Source organism: Bufo gargarizans, chromosome 1, assembly GCF_014858855.1.
Source record: "Bufo gargarizans isolate SCDJY-AF-19 chromosome 1, ASM1485885v1, whole genome shotgun sequence".
NCBI lineage: Eukaryota > Metazoa > Chordata > Amphibia > Anura > Bufonidae > Bufo > Bufo gargarizans.
Genome location: NC_058080.1, coordinates 399,850,919 through 399,869,121, shown reverse-complemented (window position 1 = coordinate 399,869,121; position 18,203 = coordinate 399,850,919). Strand labels below are relative to the sequence as shown.

Below are 18,203 nucleotides of genomic sequence, written 5' to 3'. Positions count from 1 at the left end.
GCACTACTTGGGAAGCAGTAACTGATCCACTGCACATGCATCAAGAAAGAGAGCTACGGCACAGGCACAAGACAATAGGGCTAGACATCTAGGGCAAGGGCTAGAGGAATAGGGTGTGTTTACAAACTGGGCTCTAGCCAGCCCCTGGGTGCTCCAGATTGGTGGTGGTCTAACCCCCGAAACCCCCGCCAATCAGCTGTTTGAAGAGAAGGCCATGCTCGGGGGAACGCTACTTTCCCTTCATTGTTTACCTGCTCGCCGTCGAGATCACAGTGGTGAGCAGTGTAATTACACCTAAGCCATTCCATTCACTTCTTATTCAAGTGTATAGGAAGGAGCCGTCCCATTGAAGTGGTGCACCACTGTGGTTGCAACGGCGAGCAGGGAAGGCAGTGCTCACATGAACGTGGCCTTCTCTACAAACAGTTGATTGGCAGGGGGTGTCGGCAGGAGTGCCCTCTAATGACTCACTGAATTTCACTGAGGGTACAGCCACATGGCCAGGTTTCCTGATGCATTTTTGGAAGCCAAAATCAGGAGTGGATCATAAAACGAAAAATATTATAAAGGTTTTTTAATTCACTCCTGGTTTTGGCTTCCAAAAACGCATCAGGAAACCTGACATGTGGCCGTACAGTAAAAGTCCATCTGCGGTGTGGTAGGCTGCTTTATAATGTTCACTAAGTTTGATTCCAGCTGAGAAGGCTAAAATTAACTTGATGCATAACCACTTTTGGCTCTAACTATAAAATCTTTCTAAAGTCTGACCCTGAGGTTATCTTTTTCCAACCAAGCAAAATAATGAATAATAATTCATCATGCGGGAACAAAAAGGACTACGACTACCAATAGGAGTTCTCACAATTGTCTCTTATTAGTCTCAATCTATGTTCTTCAACAGAAATCCAGGCCATTAGGACATGTGCACACAAGTGCAATTATTGTGGGTTTGAATGGCTGAGAGCTAATGTGTCTGCAACTATCTTGAGCCCAGAGGCCCTAAAGAATAGAATGACATATGCTGGGTACTTATGATTAGTAAACCGTCCATCAGCCAAGTGGTTTAAAAACAGTTCTAGTAAAAGTCTGAATAAAATGTAATACTACAGTCCATATTAGTACTGGTCTTATAGTGTTTGTATTTTGTATACCATTCCTTAATATTACTGATGCTCCAGAAGCACATTTGTCCTTTCTTTTCCTTTTTTTAGCTAATGTATAGAGGAGTATTGCATGGTCTACAAAACTCCTTATTCCGAGTAGGCGCACTCCACACTAGGAAATGGTACCCTTTGGATCTCCGACAAATGCCCCTCACCCAGCTACTGTAGTTCAGTTGTCTCTGCTCTGTTCTGGAGACAGGCAATCACCCCAACATAGCTGTAGATGAGGTTCTGACTTGGCTGTAATCCTAAATTATATCTTAAGGCCAGTTTACAAAGCTGAACATTGACTTGTAGGATAACTGCCTTCCAACTGGTAGTTCCAGAGAGACATGCTTTCTTTTCTCTTTTTGAAAACAGAGCTAATTTTCATACATTGTATTCCTTCTGGAACACCACTCAATTACCTGAACACCCAGACCTCCAGCAATGACATCCTGATATGAAGATGTGACTACTGCAGCCAACCAGCAGTGGATCAGTAAGGCGAATATTACTCAGTTTATTTTATAGCAGTGTAAGCTTTTGGTAATTTTTTTCCACCTAGCCCGCAACAAGGTTGATCCACTTTAGTTACTTCATATATACCATTCAGATGAAAGCCTTCCTATATATTGATTTCTAATAATATGTTGCCCTTAGAGATGGACATTAACTGGACTAACAAAGAGTCAGTTGTCTTTTTCAAATGCCAAGGGATAAACTGTATGAACATATATCCTTCTCCTCTAGACTGCATCGCCTTCATATGCAAACTGCATGTGTCTTTACTTATAAGAGCTTTATGTTTGGCTGATTGCTCTACTTTAAAGACCACCTGCCCTGAATAATGTTTCTGAAGAGTGGGAGAAAACTGTACCAAGCACTCGAAGACTAATGTTACAATAGAAGGTTCTGTTGGTCTAATTAATGAGGTTCTGTTATTGTAGTATTACGTGGGATTCATAGGAACAGCATGATGGCTGTCTGAATAAAGCCTCCTACACCTATGAGATCAATGTAGGAAGAAATCAGCATAGCAGCTGTCTTTCCCTCTGTTCCATTACACCAGAGAATCTAATATAGTTGACAGTTGCTCCTTGCTGATGGAAAATGAGGTGTCACCTTAGAAAAGGAAAACTGTCATGTCCTCAAGACTGGTAGATTTTCCAGATTACTGGATGTGAACATGCTTTTAAAATACAGAAACCTCAGAGGGATATTCATGAAACGTATCTAATGGTAGGTCACGGTGCGATGTGGGAGGTAAACTCCACACCGAACACAGGAGGCAAAGGAAAAGGTACTAGGCCTAGAAACTAGGGAAAGGTCACCACCTAGTGAATCCCTAAACCGAGCCCTGACTACTATCAGTATGAGCAGACCTCGAGGGTAGGAATGCTCATACGCAGGAACCTAGAGCCCTATCTGACCCTAAAGGGCCCTGGAAATAGTGTCAGAACAAAAGATGACCTGTTCCTTCCCAGCTGAAGGAACAGGAGACTCCCTCAGGCCTAATACCAAAAGATAGGGGAATACAACAAGCTAGAAATAGGGAAAAGGCACTTAACTTCGAAGTACGCAGACGAGCAGGAACTCAGAGGAGAACCAAACAGCAGCACTTCCACAACCAGAAAGGAGCTATCAACCGCATAGCATGATGGGTGAGACCACACTAAATAGAGGAGTTGGAATGACCAGTTAAGCTATACGTGAGACAAGAGGTGTGGTCATAACTAGCAACAACACAGAAACAAGTAAAACCAAAGAGGCTGTCACATCACGTGCAGCCAGTGTCTTAGATCTTCTAAACCCTGTCACGGGAGAGACCGTGACATGGTAATAATGCTTTTATGGTGCTGAGCCACGCTGAGATTTGTTGCCATGGGCAGTTTTTTCTGTTAGTTTTAATGAATCTCCCCCCCCCCCCCCATGGCGTTTTGGGTTGGCAATTTCTTAGGAAGACTTCCATATGTCAGATTTTCAGAATCATTACTAATGCCTGTTATCAAGCACATTGAAACTCAAGGAATTCCAGATGATGTAGAATGACTTGTGGTAAACCTAACCTATTGTTTTTTCCCTACCTGTGGCATTCTCTATGACTCATAAAGGGAAATGGTTACTTAATTGGTTAATTTTAGATTTAAAATAGCATATGTGTTTGTATCTTGTGCTCTATCACTAAGGATGCATCGAGTGTCTTAAACGTGTGTGTATATATGTATGTTTTTTATGGCTTAATTTTATTCATTTATATATTGTATGACGCTCACATATTCTCTAGCGCTGCACAAAGATTGTTGTCATCATTATTTCTACAAATAAAGCCTTGATAAAATGACTCTTCTTGGAGCTGGACAATATCTTTTGTTCTCAACACTGGATTCAATTTCTGTTAAGGTCCCTTTACACGGGATGATATTACAGCGCTCCTTTTCGACAATCTGCTGATCCCTGGTGGAGGAGAGCTGTGCATTTAAATGCAGCGATCTTCTCCAGAGTATGGGGAGGAGTGATCACTAATGCCATTGCTTTTAACCCATACTGTTTGAGATAATCTGTGCGATTCTTTAGACGTGGCTAAATAGCCTGCTTTATATATATGCTGATTAAATATAAATTGCCATTTTCATAAGCTGTAATTCACATGACTCACCATGCGACAACGTTGCAGCATTTAATGCTGCATCTGACTATGCACTGTGTGTGTCTGATAACTAAGTTAATGTCTGGTTACAGAGGAATTCAATCTGTCTTCATGACAGAGGTTCCTGGTTTATTTTCATTCCTTCCTCTTCATATCTGGGAACAGAGCTGTCTCTGTATCTATTCCACTCTATGAGCTTGTAGCCACAGAGCTACAAGCACATACATTCAGGAAGTATGCAGGCAAAGAATGCTGCAGCGGTACAGCTTATTTTCTCACTACTTGCCACTAGGTCGTCCCTACCTAACTATGAGTGACATCTCTGACTGGGGCGACCGATCTCAAAGTAACAACATATTTAAAGTGACACCTCAGTCAAATCCAGAGGAAAAAAAAGCAGGTTGGTTTGAGAGCTGCATTTATACAAGCAAGTAAATAATGCGAGTTTGTGAGCGTTCGCGTGTTTGAGTTCAAGTGTGTGTTTGTATTAAGTGTGTGGCTTTAGATTACGTGAGGGAGTATCTGTGAGAGCTAAATTATTTGTGTGCATTGCTGAGTGGCTGTGCCTGACTTTATTGTACACTGTGACTTGCTTTTGCTGCCAGGTTTATTGCATAGCAGCTGAGAGTATACTGTGATTACATTTTTTTTTCTCTTCCTTCTCCAGGGTGTGGACGAGGTGAGCAATTAGGGTGAGGTTATCTAATTAGGAGACGGTAAATATCCAGCCTTGAGGGCAGCTCAGTCCTTTGAATCCAGAGGAAAAAAAAGCAGGCTGGTTTGAGAGCTGCATTTATACAAGCAAGCAAATAATGTGAGTTTGTGAGAATTCGCATGTTTGAGTTCAAGTGTGTGTTTGTATTAGGCTCCATTAACACGTCCGTGATGTGTTGCGGACCCGCAAATTGCGGGTCCGCAACACACCAGCCCGGCACCCCCATAGAAATGCCTATTCTTGTCCACAAGCTGCGGACAAGAATAGGACATGTTCTATCTTTTGCGGAGCTGCGGACCTGAAGATCAGGGACGCGCTCCGCAATTGCGGATGCAGACAGCACACTGTGTGCTGTCCGCATCCATTCTGTCCCCATAGAGAATGAATGGCTCCGCACCCGTTCCGCAAAATTGCGGAACGGATGCGGACACATTCTGCGGACGTGTGAATGGAGCCTAAAGTGTGTGACTTTAGATTACGTGACTTGAGATTCAGGGCCTTTAGGAGGGGACTACAGTAAGTTAGATTCTTATCACTGCACTATATTGTATTTTTCTCTTTTCTTGTGTAATCCCCACTTAGTATGTGTTCCATTATTGACAGCGCAGTCCAGTGCACATCTTGTATAATGTATACAGTCCTGGAACAGCCGTTTGAGGGTGCATATCTTTGTTAAAAATGTGAGCAAATTGCCCGTTTGGAATCGCACATCGAGTATCTAAACGGCCGAATTTCAACACTGAGAAGCGTTGACAATTTGGAAAAGAGTTTGCTGCTCAGCTGAGCAAGCACTCTATGGGGTAGATGTGGGGCAGGGTGGTAACGAGGAGGCTCTGGAAAGTGAGGTAGCTAGCTGGGTAACAGTTAGAAAGTGGGGTAGAGGGAAGAATGCCAGGGAGGCTAGCCCTGATCTGACACACCCCAACAAGTTTGCAAGGTTGGCAGATGAGGGGGATGTCCGTTCAGGGAGAGCAATTCTGCAGCCGGACACTTCCTCTGCCAGTCAGGGGAATGTCAGCTCCAGTAAGCAGGGGACCAGGAGAGCAGGGCAGGCTATACAGGTGCTGGTAGTGGGAGACTAAATTATTAGGGGTACAGATAGGGCGATCTGTCACAAAGACTGGGATCGTCGAATGGTGTGTTGTCTTCCTGGCGCTCGAGTTTGAAACATCGCGGATCGAGTTGACAGATTACTGGGAGGGGCTGGAGAAGATCCAGCGGTCATGGTCCATATTGGAACCAATGACAAAGTTAGAGGGAGGTGGAGTGTCCTAAAATTATTTTAGGGATTTAGGTCAAAAGCTTAGGGCAAGGACCTCAAAGGTAGTATTTTCCGAAATACTACCGGTACCACGAGCCACACAAGAAAGGCAGCGGGAGATTAGGGAGGTTAACAAGTAGCTCAAGAACTGGTGTAGGAAGTAGGGGTTTGGGTTCCTGGAGAACTGGGCCGACTTCTCTGTTAGCTACAGGCTCTATCGTAGGGATGGACTGCACCTCAATGGGGAGGGGGCAGTTGTGTTGGGGGAGAAGATGGCTAGAAGGTTGGAGAAGTGTTTAAACTAGGGACTGGGGGAGGGTAATTACGTTAAAGGATGGGAAGATAGTGCAGATAGAGACCAAGGACAAGGTAATGGGACTAGGGGAGAAATGGAAGGAGGGACTAGAACAGCTCAGAAGGAAAAGTGTAGGATACAAAAAAATATACATAAACCTCTTAAATGTATGTATACTAATGCCAGAAGCCTGACTAATAAAACTGGTGAACTGGAATTAGTGATGTGTGAGGAGGACTATGACATAGTGGAAATAACTGAGACATGGCTGGATGATAGCTATGACTGGGCGGTTAATGTACAGAGTTACAGTCTGTTTAGAAAGGATCGCCAAAACCAAGACTGGTGGGAGTGGACTGGTGGTGCCTGGATGGTTTGAGGTCAAAATTGTGGTCAGTATACATTGCAATATGCTCTCACTGGTTTTTCTTTTCTCTATATGTCACTGATTACTGGAGATTTATATCAGTCTCACTTAGCTTGTGCTTTTTTCACACTGTATGACCATATAAGCTCTGTGTGCCATATTGTGGCGCCAGTGGTATACACTCTTTTGGTGTATATATTTTCTTCTTTGCTTTTTTTTTACCAAATCAATGACTACATCATTGTTGATGAATATACGGATCCTTTTCATTAACTTCTGCTGCTGACTGCACTTGCACTTTATATCCATTGTAATTTATGATCGTTGCAGGAGCATCCAAGCGTTTCACATCCCCAGTAAACTGCAATGGAGAGAGCCATCTTTTTCTCTCTGAAATACTGAACAGAGGAGATTTACATACATAGGGGTGTTAGAGATGGTTAAGGGCCACACAGAATGGCATACCGGGTGACATGTGGCCCCTGGGCTGTAGGTTGTGCATCCCTGCTATACTTAAATCTGCTAAGCCCCTCCTGTTCTACATGTTACCTGTAGATTGCACTGCATTTTCATGGTGACGGGTTGGCTTTGGGATGCAGGGTCCCAACTCAAGTGGCTTCAACCAACTCAGTGGCTTCAACCAACTACTTTCCTAAAGGCGGCCATACTCATTAGCAAAACGTTGTTCAGAACAAACTATTTCAAGTAACATGGACTATCGTCAGGTAAGCAACCCAAATATTTTAGAAACAAGTTACGCATTATTATTATTTTTACGTGATAGATGGTTGAGTGTGTATGGTGCAACTGAGTGAAATTTCATTGAACGTTTGGTAGATGCCACCCAAAAAAGGAGGGGTCAAGACCATTGTTCATTATTCATTACTAAAATTGTTCATGCATGGACTACTTAAATGAGTATAATAGGCAATAGGGACTAAAATGTGTATGAGAAAATTGGTTGTGTAACAACTGTTTGTATCATGAATGTTCAACTGACAACCTACACAGTGTAGCGTGTATTACCACTACTATTCCCTATAGAGAAGGTGTAGACAAAAAAAAAACTCCAAGAGCTTAGCATGCTGCATTTTTTTTAAAAAGCCAGAAAGAAAAAAATGCCAGTACCAAATAAACAATTTTGCGTACTGTGTTGCATATTTCCCATAGACCTTCAGCTAACATCTGGAGCATGAGTTTTTACAACAGAAAATGCTGCAAAGACCTACATGTCAAGGCAGTCTCATATCTCGTGTCAGTGCTGCCAGCAAAGAAAATAAGTTGAATATCTGAAAATGAAAGGCCTTAAAAAAAATCTAAGTCTGCCACCCTGCTTAATGTCATGAACTACAGGCCGAACATCTGGTCTAAGAGACTCAAAACATTTCCTGTAAAAATATCTTGTATGATTTGTGCTAATGTTGAATGGATTTCATAAAATCACACAATTCTCACGCGAGACGAAGGACACTCAGAATTCAACAGTTCACTGTATTTCAATGCTCCATGAATATTCCAGTAAATGTGAGATAGTGGGGGAGGTTTCTCAATGTTTCTACTCTACAATAGAGGTGTAAAAAAGTTGTAAATTATGGAGCAATGAGCCATAATTGGAGAAATTTTGAGCTCTTAACCACTTTTGAAAAGTTGTGAAAAAATGGGTGGTGCTTAACAAGAGGGGGCAGAGCAAACCACTGCCTGACACTTTTATTATAATTTACTCCAGAAACTGGCGTAAATTGTAACTGAAATTTCAATTTCTGCCGTACGGAAAGCCAGAAGATGTGTCACGTTTATTAAGAGGTGTCTCAATAAATTGGGGCATTTTACTTAAGCTTAATTTTTACTAAAACTGCCATAGGAAACACCAGTCTTAGTAAATCTCCTCCACTGACTTCAAACTAATTAAATGCTCAGCTTGCTTGTTGAACTACAAAAGTGGCAGTGTACTTACTTTAAGTTAGTTAAATCAAGTTTTAATGTTAAACATATTTTGGGAATTTTTATTAAAAGTCTAAGTCTACCAATATGTTGAGACTCTGTTCGGTACAGATCACTTTTCAGCAGTCATCTCATTATCATCACAGGCAGGGCTACAAACACAGGTAACATCTGTATATACATAATACACAATAAGTGATATCACAGCTTAGCTACCCCACTCCCTGCACAGCTACTAGAAATAGGATATAGCATGCTTTTTTGTTTAAAGGCAGAAGAAACTATTTGCTTATCTGATGTATGTTAATGTATAAGTGCACTAGACATGTGTACAGGGGTGTAGCTATAGGGGAATCAGGGGAAGCGGCTGCTTTGGGGCCCAAAATCAGAAGGGGCCGACCCAGGAGGAGGACTAAAAGATTTTATTGTCAGGACCCCATCAGGAGGAGGACTAAAAGATTTTATTGTCAGGGCCCCATCAGGAGGAGGACTAAAAGATTTTATTGTCAGGACCCCATCAGGAGGAGGACTAAAAGATTTTGTCAGGAACCCCTCATCAGTATTATACAATGACATAATATACAGTGACACTGTAGGAAATGGACAGAGCAGCTACTGGGCCTGGTCTGAGAGAGCAATCTTGACTAGCCACAGGATTGGGTGTTGCACAGGAGGAGGAGGTTGCAAAGAAGTATTTTTTGGGGGGTCGGCACATTCAAAAAGGTGCTATGGGTCCAGTCATTTCTAGTTACGCCACTGCATGTGTGCTTGCCTTCTACACATACCATACAACTATGAGTGATATAAGGAGACTTCAGGGTTAATAGTATGGTACGGTATGTATAACAGAATGCTCTATGATTTTGGATATGATCCTGGTTATGAAACAAAATGCACCAATATTGCCTCTGTGTGGGAACCAGCATGAGGCTCAGATTTTTACCGTCAAGTGGACTTCCTTGTAGGGTTTTGGAGACTATTTACTCAAAGAGATATACTGCAGTAATAAAAATAATTTCTCCGCTGCTCCCTACAAAGGGGTTACCCCCAGATCACCTTTCACAGCACATTTGTATGACTATAAGGCTGGTTTCACACATTGGCCCAGATCCTATAGATGGCATAAACTTAAAGGGATTCTGTCACCTCTTTTTACCCTATAGAGATGTGGACATGCACGGCTAGATCGCCGCTAGCATCTCCGCAATATACCTCTCCCATATCTCTGAGTGGTTTTATTGAGTGTAAAAAATGATTTTATATATATGTAAATCAGCCTGGTAAGGAACCCAAGGGGCTGTACTAACCATTCTGGGGCCCAGCCACGCCCCCTGTGAAGGAGCCCAGCACCGCCTGTACCCAGGAATTGCCTCCTTGCTCAGATCGCCGTAATCACATGTGCAGTGGCGGCATAGTGTTCCTTCCCTGTGCTGGGCTCCTTACCAGGCGGATTTACATATATAAAATCATTTTTTACACTCAATAAAACCACTCAGAGATAAGGGACTGGTATATTGCGGACATGCTAGGGGCGAGCTAGCCGTGCAGTCCGCATCTCTATAGGGTAAAAAGAGGTGACAGAATCCCTTTAAGCATATATTAGACGGAGAAAATATCGTACCAAATGTCGTTAATGCAAACAAAATTGAACGAGACTTGCGAGATGTAATAAGCATAAGGGATTAAATTGGGAGAATTGCTAGTTTCTCACCAATTGAGATCTTTCATGCTGCTAAACAATTATCGTTCCTTGGTCACAGATCCGATCCTATAATATGGAGTCGTCTACTCGCTTACAAATCACATAGAGGCATGGTACTTTTTAGCGAACGATTAACGAGCAAAAGTATTAACAAACATCGCTCTATGTAATAAGCACATTACTGGTCGCTAACGAGTCGCAAAACCTTTGATCTACAATCGTTATCTGTAAGACATCTGCTGGTCTAATACATGCCTTAGACTGGTGGTCTAAACCTGCACCTGATTTCTCACAATGGCTGGATGATACATGCATCAGCAGGGAAAGACACGTTTATCTAGCTCCATACCAACAACTGGTTGGCTTACTTTGAGACAGAATTTTAGGCCAGAACTCTATGTGCAGACATATTAGTAAATCTGGGCCCCAGCATTTTTTGCAATAAGGCCAATGACATTTTTGATGCAGGTTTTGAGCCAAAGGCTAGAATAAATTTAACAGGAAGGGGAAATATAAAGAAAAAACACCATTAAATTAATGCATTTTTTGTTTAAGGGCGGCCTTTCTTAGTTACATGGTTTTGTGGTGTATTTTTTTATATATTTTTTTCCCATAGAGAAGTATTTGAGGAAAAAAAATATCCTCCTGTTGAAGCTTATGTGAAGCGCATGTTGAGGTGTGTCTTCGACCCTCTGCTTCACTCTCCTTCAAACATGACTACAGGTTTGTTATATCTTTATATGTTTTTTGTGATATATATGGCGATTTTCTTCTTCCCTTCCTCTTTGTCCAACAGTGACTAGAGAGTGAAGGGCTTTTTTTATGTGGGGATCTAACCCCATCCCCACTGCAGTGTTGGGTCCACTGCATTGGATCTTTTTACCCCAGCCACTGGATTATTGCAGGGATTGTTACCAAATTGGTAACCCCTATATTAGTTACATGTATTTCCATCTTTTGTGGGAGTGGGTGTATGTGGAGGGTTCCATACTTAGTGCAGTGTTTGTGGAGAATATTTCACAATCTGATGAAATGCCAGGGGGCTAAAGTCGGAAGCGGCCAGAATCAGAAAGAGGTTGAGAAACAATAAACTACGGTAAGTTATGAAAGGGAAATGAATGAAACAGTTATTTCCATTACTCTGGTTCATTAGGGAATCCTTCCATATAATAGTAAATGCAGCTGAACGGGAATAGAAGGGCACACATCCAGTCAGGACCCGAGCTGAAAAGCCCATAGCCTGTGTGGGTACAATGGAGATGGTGGCATCAACAAAGCAACAGAGGAATAAGTACTAACTAAACTGTCTTTTATCCAGAAGTCAGAAGGAAGCATGGGTTTTTTAAAACCTACGGAGAACCCATTTAAGTTTGTGGCTATCACAGTGTTTTTTTAGTTCCATGATTAGTGTCATGATGAACTGCTGACTTTGAAGTTCTATTTTGAGGTCCTTTTCTGTCTACTAAATGTTTATCTAGGCTTATGAAAAGACTAAAATAGCAGTCATTATTCCATCAGTCATTACAATCCTCCACCTACTATTCTAATGAGACTACCTTGGAGATAATCTCTTCCACTGTACAGCAGTGTCATAAACTGAGATTTCTCCTGTCCCTTTCAGAACTGTCATCCTCATTAGTTCTAGAGAAGGACAATCTTTTGTTTTTAATGGCATAGTACTGCCAAAATTGAAAAAAAAATTATAAAAAATATTTTCTTTGAATATTCAGTTTATAATAATACTCCTTTAGTATACCTTATAAAGTATAAGCTGCAGGTGGCCACAGAGCCGTCTGCACATACTACAAGAGTACATCATGCTTACGATTAATGATATGGGAAGTCAATCAGAGCTTGTTCACTTTCCTCCTCACTAGGCATCTATCGGTAGAGGTTTGAATGAACGATTGCTCTTGTGATTGTTCACTCAATTCCCCCCCCCCCCTTTGTAATTACATTGCTTGTCAGCAGCGACTCTCCCATTTACGCAGTTGAAATATATGGTCGACAAACTATTGTACAAACAATTGACCAATCAATGCCCTGTTTAAATGAGCCTTTATGTATAGCCTGCCTCTAACCGGTACCAGATAACTTGAAAATATCTGGGGGGGAACAAACACCCAATGTATACTGATAATGTTACAGCTGAAATTAACCCATACAGGTACGTGGCTGCCCAGTCATAGTGGTTTGGCTGCAAAACCGTCTCAAATGAATACAACCTCAGTATTAGGTTGGAGTTACTATTAAAAATACATCATGAATGCAAAACCAGTACTCATTTGAAACGATTCTGGTGCCTATTGGGTAAAACCTCCTAAAGTCCAAAAATAAATGAAAAATATATGTGCAAAATGACTATGTAATGTAATTTTAGCTAGAAAATCCTACAGCGACTGAAGACACATATGTTTCATCCACTTGTAGGAAATTAGTTAAAGGGCTGGACATTAGTGAAGACAGATTTAGGTTGACAGAGCCTAATGGTCACCCTGAGCTGGCTTTAGACAGTCTGATGACATAGACAGTTACTGGGATTATCACCTTTCACTTTGTCGCGTGACTGGCAAAGATTACAAAGGGATACCATACAGCATCTAACCTACAGCACCACACAGAACATGAATGAGGTATCTTACCCGCACACCTTGATCCATATTGAAGCATAGCACTTGCCAAGGAGCTGTGTACCTGAACATTGCTCGCAACGCTCAAATATACTGGAAGACACTGTAGATGGATCCAAGTGCTTATCAGGACTATCTGTTGTAGATGCACATTCCCTTGGATACAGCTCCCTCTGCACAATCGGCTGCAAAAAGTGATGCCTTCCAGTACATTTACCGAGAATTTTACAGCCTACGGGAACAAAACTTCTGTATGCACTGAAGCAAGAGAGAGACTGTGAAAGTAATGCAAGATAAGGAGCTTTCTCTCAGGAGGAGCTTAGATCAAACTCAATTACCATAACCCCTTGAACCTGCTCGCCTCTCACACAGGCTCTAATTCTCACAATGGCAGGTGATGCTAATGCCCAGGCCTTTGTTTCCTGGTGTTCAGCTAATTATCCAATTTTCCACCATCAGTGCAATAAAAACAACTAGAGATAGATAGATAGGAGATAGATGATAGATAGGAGATAAATAGATATACCGTATTTTTTGCCCCATTAGACGCACTCCCCCTCCCCCCAAACTGGGGAGAAAATACCCCTACGTCTTATAGGGCGAATACTAATGAGCGCTTCCATTATGGAATCGCTCATTAGTACGGTAGGACCAGGAAGCTGTAAAGGTTCTGTACTCACCGCTTCTTGATCCTCGGCTGTGGGTGTCAGTTCACAGCACAGCCGACAGCAGGAGGAAGAGGATTGCGCTGGAGGAGAGGAGCAGAGGCGCCCAGGAGCAGGAGAGGTAAGTGGTTTATTTATTTTGTGATCTGAGGCTGGGGGATGATTACATACAGACGTGGACAAAATTGTTGGTACCCTTTGGTCAATGAAAGAAAAAGTCACAATGGTCACAGAAATAACTTTAATCTGACAAAAGTAATAATAAATTAAAATTCTATAAATGTTAACCAATGAAAGTCAGACATTGTTTTTCAACCATGCTTCAACAGAATTATGTAAAAAAATAAACTCATGAAACAGGCATGGACAAAAATGATGGTACCCCTAACTTAATATTTTGTTGCGCAACCTTTTGAGGCAATCACTGCAATCAAACGCTTCCTGTAACTGTCAATGAGACATCTGCACCTCTCAGCAGGTATTTTGGCCCACTCCTCATGAGCAAACTGCTCCAGTTGTGTCCGGTTTGAAGGGTGCCTTTTCCAGACTGCATGTTTCAGCTCCTTCCAAAGATGCTCAATAGGATTGAGGTCAGGGCTCATAGAAGGCCACTTTAGAATAGTCCAATTTTTTCCTCTTAGCCATTCTTGGGTGTTTTTAGCGGTGTGTTTTGGGTCATTGTCCTGTTGCAAGACCCATGACCTGCGACTGAGACCAAGCTTTCTGACACTGGCTAGTACATTTCTCTCTAGAATTCCTTGATAGTCTTGAGATTTCATTGTACCCTGCACAGATTCAAGACACCCTGTGCCAGACGCAGCAAAGCAGCCCCAGAACATAACAGAGCCTCCTCCATGTTTCACAGTAGGGACAGTGTTCTTTTCTTGATATGCTTCATTTTTTCGTCTGTGAACATACAGCTGATGTGCCTTGGCAAAAACTTCGATTTTTGTCTCATCTGTCCACAGGACATTCTCCCAGAAGCTTTGTGGCTTGTCAACATGTAGTTTGGCATATTCCAGTCTTGCTTTTTTATGATTCGTTTTCAACAATGGTGTCCTCCTTGGTCGTCTCCCATGTAGTCCACTTTGGCTCAAACAACGACGGATGGTGCGATCTGACACTGATGTTCCTTGAGCATGAAGTTCACCTTGAATCTCTTTAGAAGTCTTTCTAGGCTCTTTTGTTACCATTCGGATTATCCGTCTCTTAGATTTGTCATCAATTTTCCTCCTGCGGCCACGTCCAGGGAGGTTGGCTACAGTCCCATGGATCTTAAACTTATGAATAATATGTGCAACTGTACTCACAGGAACATCTAGTTGCTTGGAGATGGTCTTATAGCCTTTACCTTTAACATGCTTGTCTATAATTTTCTTTCTGATCTCTTGAGACAGCTCTTTCCTTTGCTTCCTCTGGTCCATGTCGAGTGTGGTACACACCATATCACCAAACAACACAGTGATTACCTGGAGCCATATATATAGGCCCAATGGCTGATTACAAGGTTGTAGACACCTGTGATGCTAATTAGTGGACACACCTTGAATTAACATGTCCCTTTGGTCACATTATGTTCTGTGTTTTCTAGGGGTACCATCATTTTTGTCCATGCCTGTTTCATGAGTTTATTTTTTTACATAATTCTGTTGAAGCATGGTTGAAAAACAATGTCTGACTTTCATTGGTTAACATTTATAGAATTTTAATTTATTATTACTTTTGTCAGATTAAAGTTATTTCTGTGACCATTGTGACTTTTTCTTTCATTGACCAAAGGGTACCAACAATTTTGTCCACGTCTGTATATGGCTGGGGGCTGATTAAAGGTATGGAGGACTGATATGAGGCATAGGGGTCTGATCTGAGGTCTTACTGGGGTCTTATTAACATTGGGGGTCTGATTGGTGGTCTGACCTGAGGTGTAATGAAAAATATGAGATAGATAGATAAATAGATAGAAACCTGCAGGTTACAGTGTTGCCAGATGTTTAATTGTCCATGTAAACTTCTAGTAAAATGACGTCTGCATTCCAGTGCAGGTCCATTAAGACAAGAATGCCATCACTATGGCAGCATCACAGGCTTCACATTTGTGTACCGTTTCAAGCCTCACTTATTAATATGCTCACTCCTCCCAGAATTCCAGAATGGACACTGCAGGGTATAGAAGGTTGCCCCTGGTTATCTTTCTTATACATGGGTAACATCAAATGGTCAGCTTTTTATCTGTTATATTCGTCCTGCTAAAGACCATTAGACATTTGCTCATGCTTGTCCTCAGTTTGCACACCTTTACAGCATTGAAAGTATAACCTTTTAAACTTCAGCACGTGGGCTATTGCACCAAGTCACATAGACATAACATTACTCAGGGATAATCAAATCAAGCTGAAATACAGGACAGGACTGCTTTACTGTTGAATCGACAACCGCGACAATGCTGTTTTGTGTATACAGCTCCTGTATAGATGTGACTCTCTGGTATAGACAACTAATACTATTCTTTGTAGACTGATCCTGCAGTCATGTGTGCAGTCAGAAAAGTGGCAAAAGTGATCCTGCAGTCAGAAAAGTGGCAAAAATCTGAAAAAGTTGCAAATTACAACAAATATTTGTAATGCACTGTTCCAACAAGTACTCAAAGTGCAGAGATACTGTAGTTGTGTGACTGTGGTGACTCCCTAGGAGGTCAGTGGCTGCCATATATAGGCGCTTGACCCCAACAGACACTGGAGTCCGTTTTTTAGGAAGCCAATTAGCCTATTTTTTGAAGTATTGGAGGAAACCCACGCAAACACGGGTAGAACATACAAACTCCACGTAGATCTTGTCTCTGGTTGAATTCGAACCCAGCAATATGAGGCGCCTGTGATAAGTCCTGATCCAGCATGCTATGGCACAAATATGTCATGCACCATAATATGTGACTTGTTACACCACAAGTGGTGTAAATAGCTTGGCAAATGCCCCTTAATATTTATGGTAGGGGTGGGCGATATAGACGATATGCGATATAAACAATATAAATTTGGCCAACGATAGAGATTTTGTTTATCACCAGGTCCTGAGGGGTTAATTGCGGCAGATCACGGCGCGCAGTAATAGAGGCCAGGTATGGGATATGTCCGGCACATGCAGGCTACGTTTGTATTCAGACATATTTACTATATTCATTGGTGGCGCAGTGGCCACAGCCCCTCCCTTCTACTCCCCCTCTTCTAAGTATTAGATTAATTGCGCCCCCCCCCCCCCTCCACACGATTATTGGTAGCAGTGGCCCCAGGGTGGCAGCTTCCCAGCAGTGTAACCATGGCAGCCAGGACACTACTGAAGCCCTGGCTGCCATGGTAAGCTCCCTGCTGCTGTGTGCACTATGCACAGGGCAGCAGGGACAGTGTGAAGTCCTATTCACCCTAATAGATCTCTATTAGGGTGAATAGGACAAGGGTTCTAACCCCTAAGGAGGCTAATAGTTATTAAATGAAAAGTAAAAAAAAGTTTAACCCCCCCCCCCCCCCGATATATATAGCATATCGCGCATGCTTAAAATTATATCACAATATAGATTCTATAGATTCTAGGCCATATCGCCCACCCCTAGGTGCAAAGTATACACTTCTCCTTTTTTTCTAATCTATTTTTATTTTCTGATTTTTTAAATTCTATTTCCTGAACATTATTATGGGGGCTGCCATCTTGCCTGAGCTGTTCTTAACAGCATTTAGAAAGCAGTAAGAAAACTGCTTAACGGCATCCCTATGGTCCGTAGACACAATGGTCAGGAGGGGGCCGCACTGACTTATATGGGATTGTTTTCTATATTCTGCAACCTGTGCAGAGGTCATTGTACAAGGAAAGAATAGATAAGCTCTGACAAATACCTATTGTGAATGGTGGATCCTGTCTTATCTATGCACAGAGGTAATATCATTATAGGCAGGATTAGAATGACAGCTAAGCAGATAACTGCAGTAATGTGATCTGTACAGACCAAGAAGTGGTGCCTATTATTAGGCCTAGTAGTCAGTGCGAAAACCACCGTATTTTAAGATTTTTGTGGATATTGACATAAAAATAACCATCATAAAAATGTGTTTAACATAGAAACGTGATTTAAACAATAGGTCATTTTCTGATAAGACATTCGCTTTAACTAATGAGGTTTGGGGAATACAGTATAAGGCTGGATTTACACTTGAAGCCAAAGGCAGGACCATATAAAGGTAAGATTGAGTTATCTCCTCTTTATAAATGTGCTGGCTTTGGCTTCAAAACTGCATTATAAAACCTGAATGAGGAAACCCAACCTTACATGATTTCCTAAGTGTTATTGATTACGTCATTCATTCCTACACCGTCAGGGAGAACAAAGACCACTGTGTCGGTGAGACAGTACATATTAGTAATTCTGATGGTGCCATATGGAGTAGGCTGCTGTCTAAATAATAATCCTTATTTCTGTTCTGAAGGTAATACTTTTAGTTTATGTGGCCATATAGTGGTTGTGTACAGTTTTAAGTCTTTTTTAAAGGGGTTTTCCAAGCGTTTGATATCGATGGCATATCCTCAGGATAGATCATCAATATCAGATTGTGGGGGTCCGACTCCAGGCACCTCTACTGATCAGCCATTTTAAGGAGCTTACCAAGCACAGCGCCGACCATTGGATAATGGTTGCGCAGGGTATTGCAGCTCAGCTCTGTTCACTTGAATGGGACTGAGCTGAGCCTATGCCACGTGACCGATAAACGCACTCACTGGAGTGCCACAGTCTCTTCAAACAACTTCAAACAGAAATCTGATCCTTGCCAATCGGATATTGATGATTTAGG

General features: G+C 41.9%; 1 protein-coding gene across 5 annotated transcripts in view; it reads right to left on the bottom strand.

The window, feature by feature from the left end:
• The window catches only part of LOC122921092 (A-kinase anchor protein 2-like), a 376,427-nt gene that overhangs the window by 64,611 nt on the left and 293,613 nt on the right, over positions 1-18,203 (bottom strand). The window contains exon 1 of one of the 5 annotated variants that reach the window (XM_044271059.1): positions 12,716-12,865. The exons of the other annotated variants lie outside the window; for them this stretch is intronic. Within the exon in view, the coding sequence (XP_044126994.1) occupies positions 12,716-12,775 (60 nt within the window). The 5' untranslated portion in view covers positions 12,776-12,865. Of the gene's footprint in view, positions 1-12,715; positions 12,866-18,203 lie in introns of those variants that run through there. 5 annotated transcript variants of the gene reach the window in all.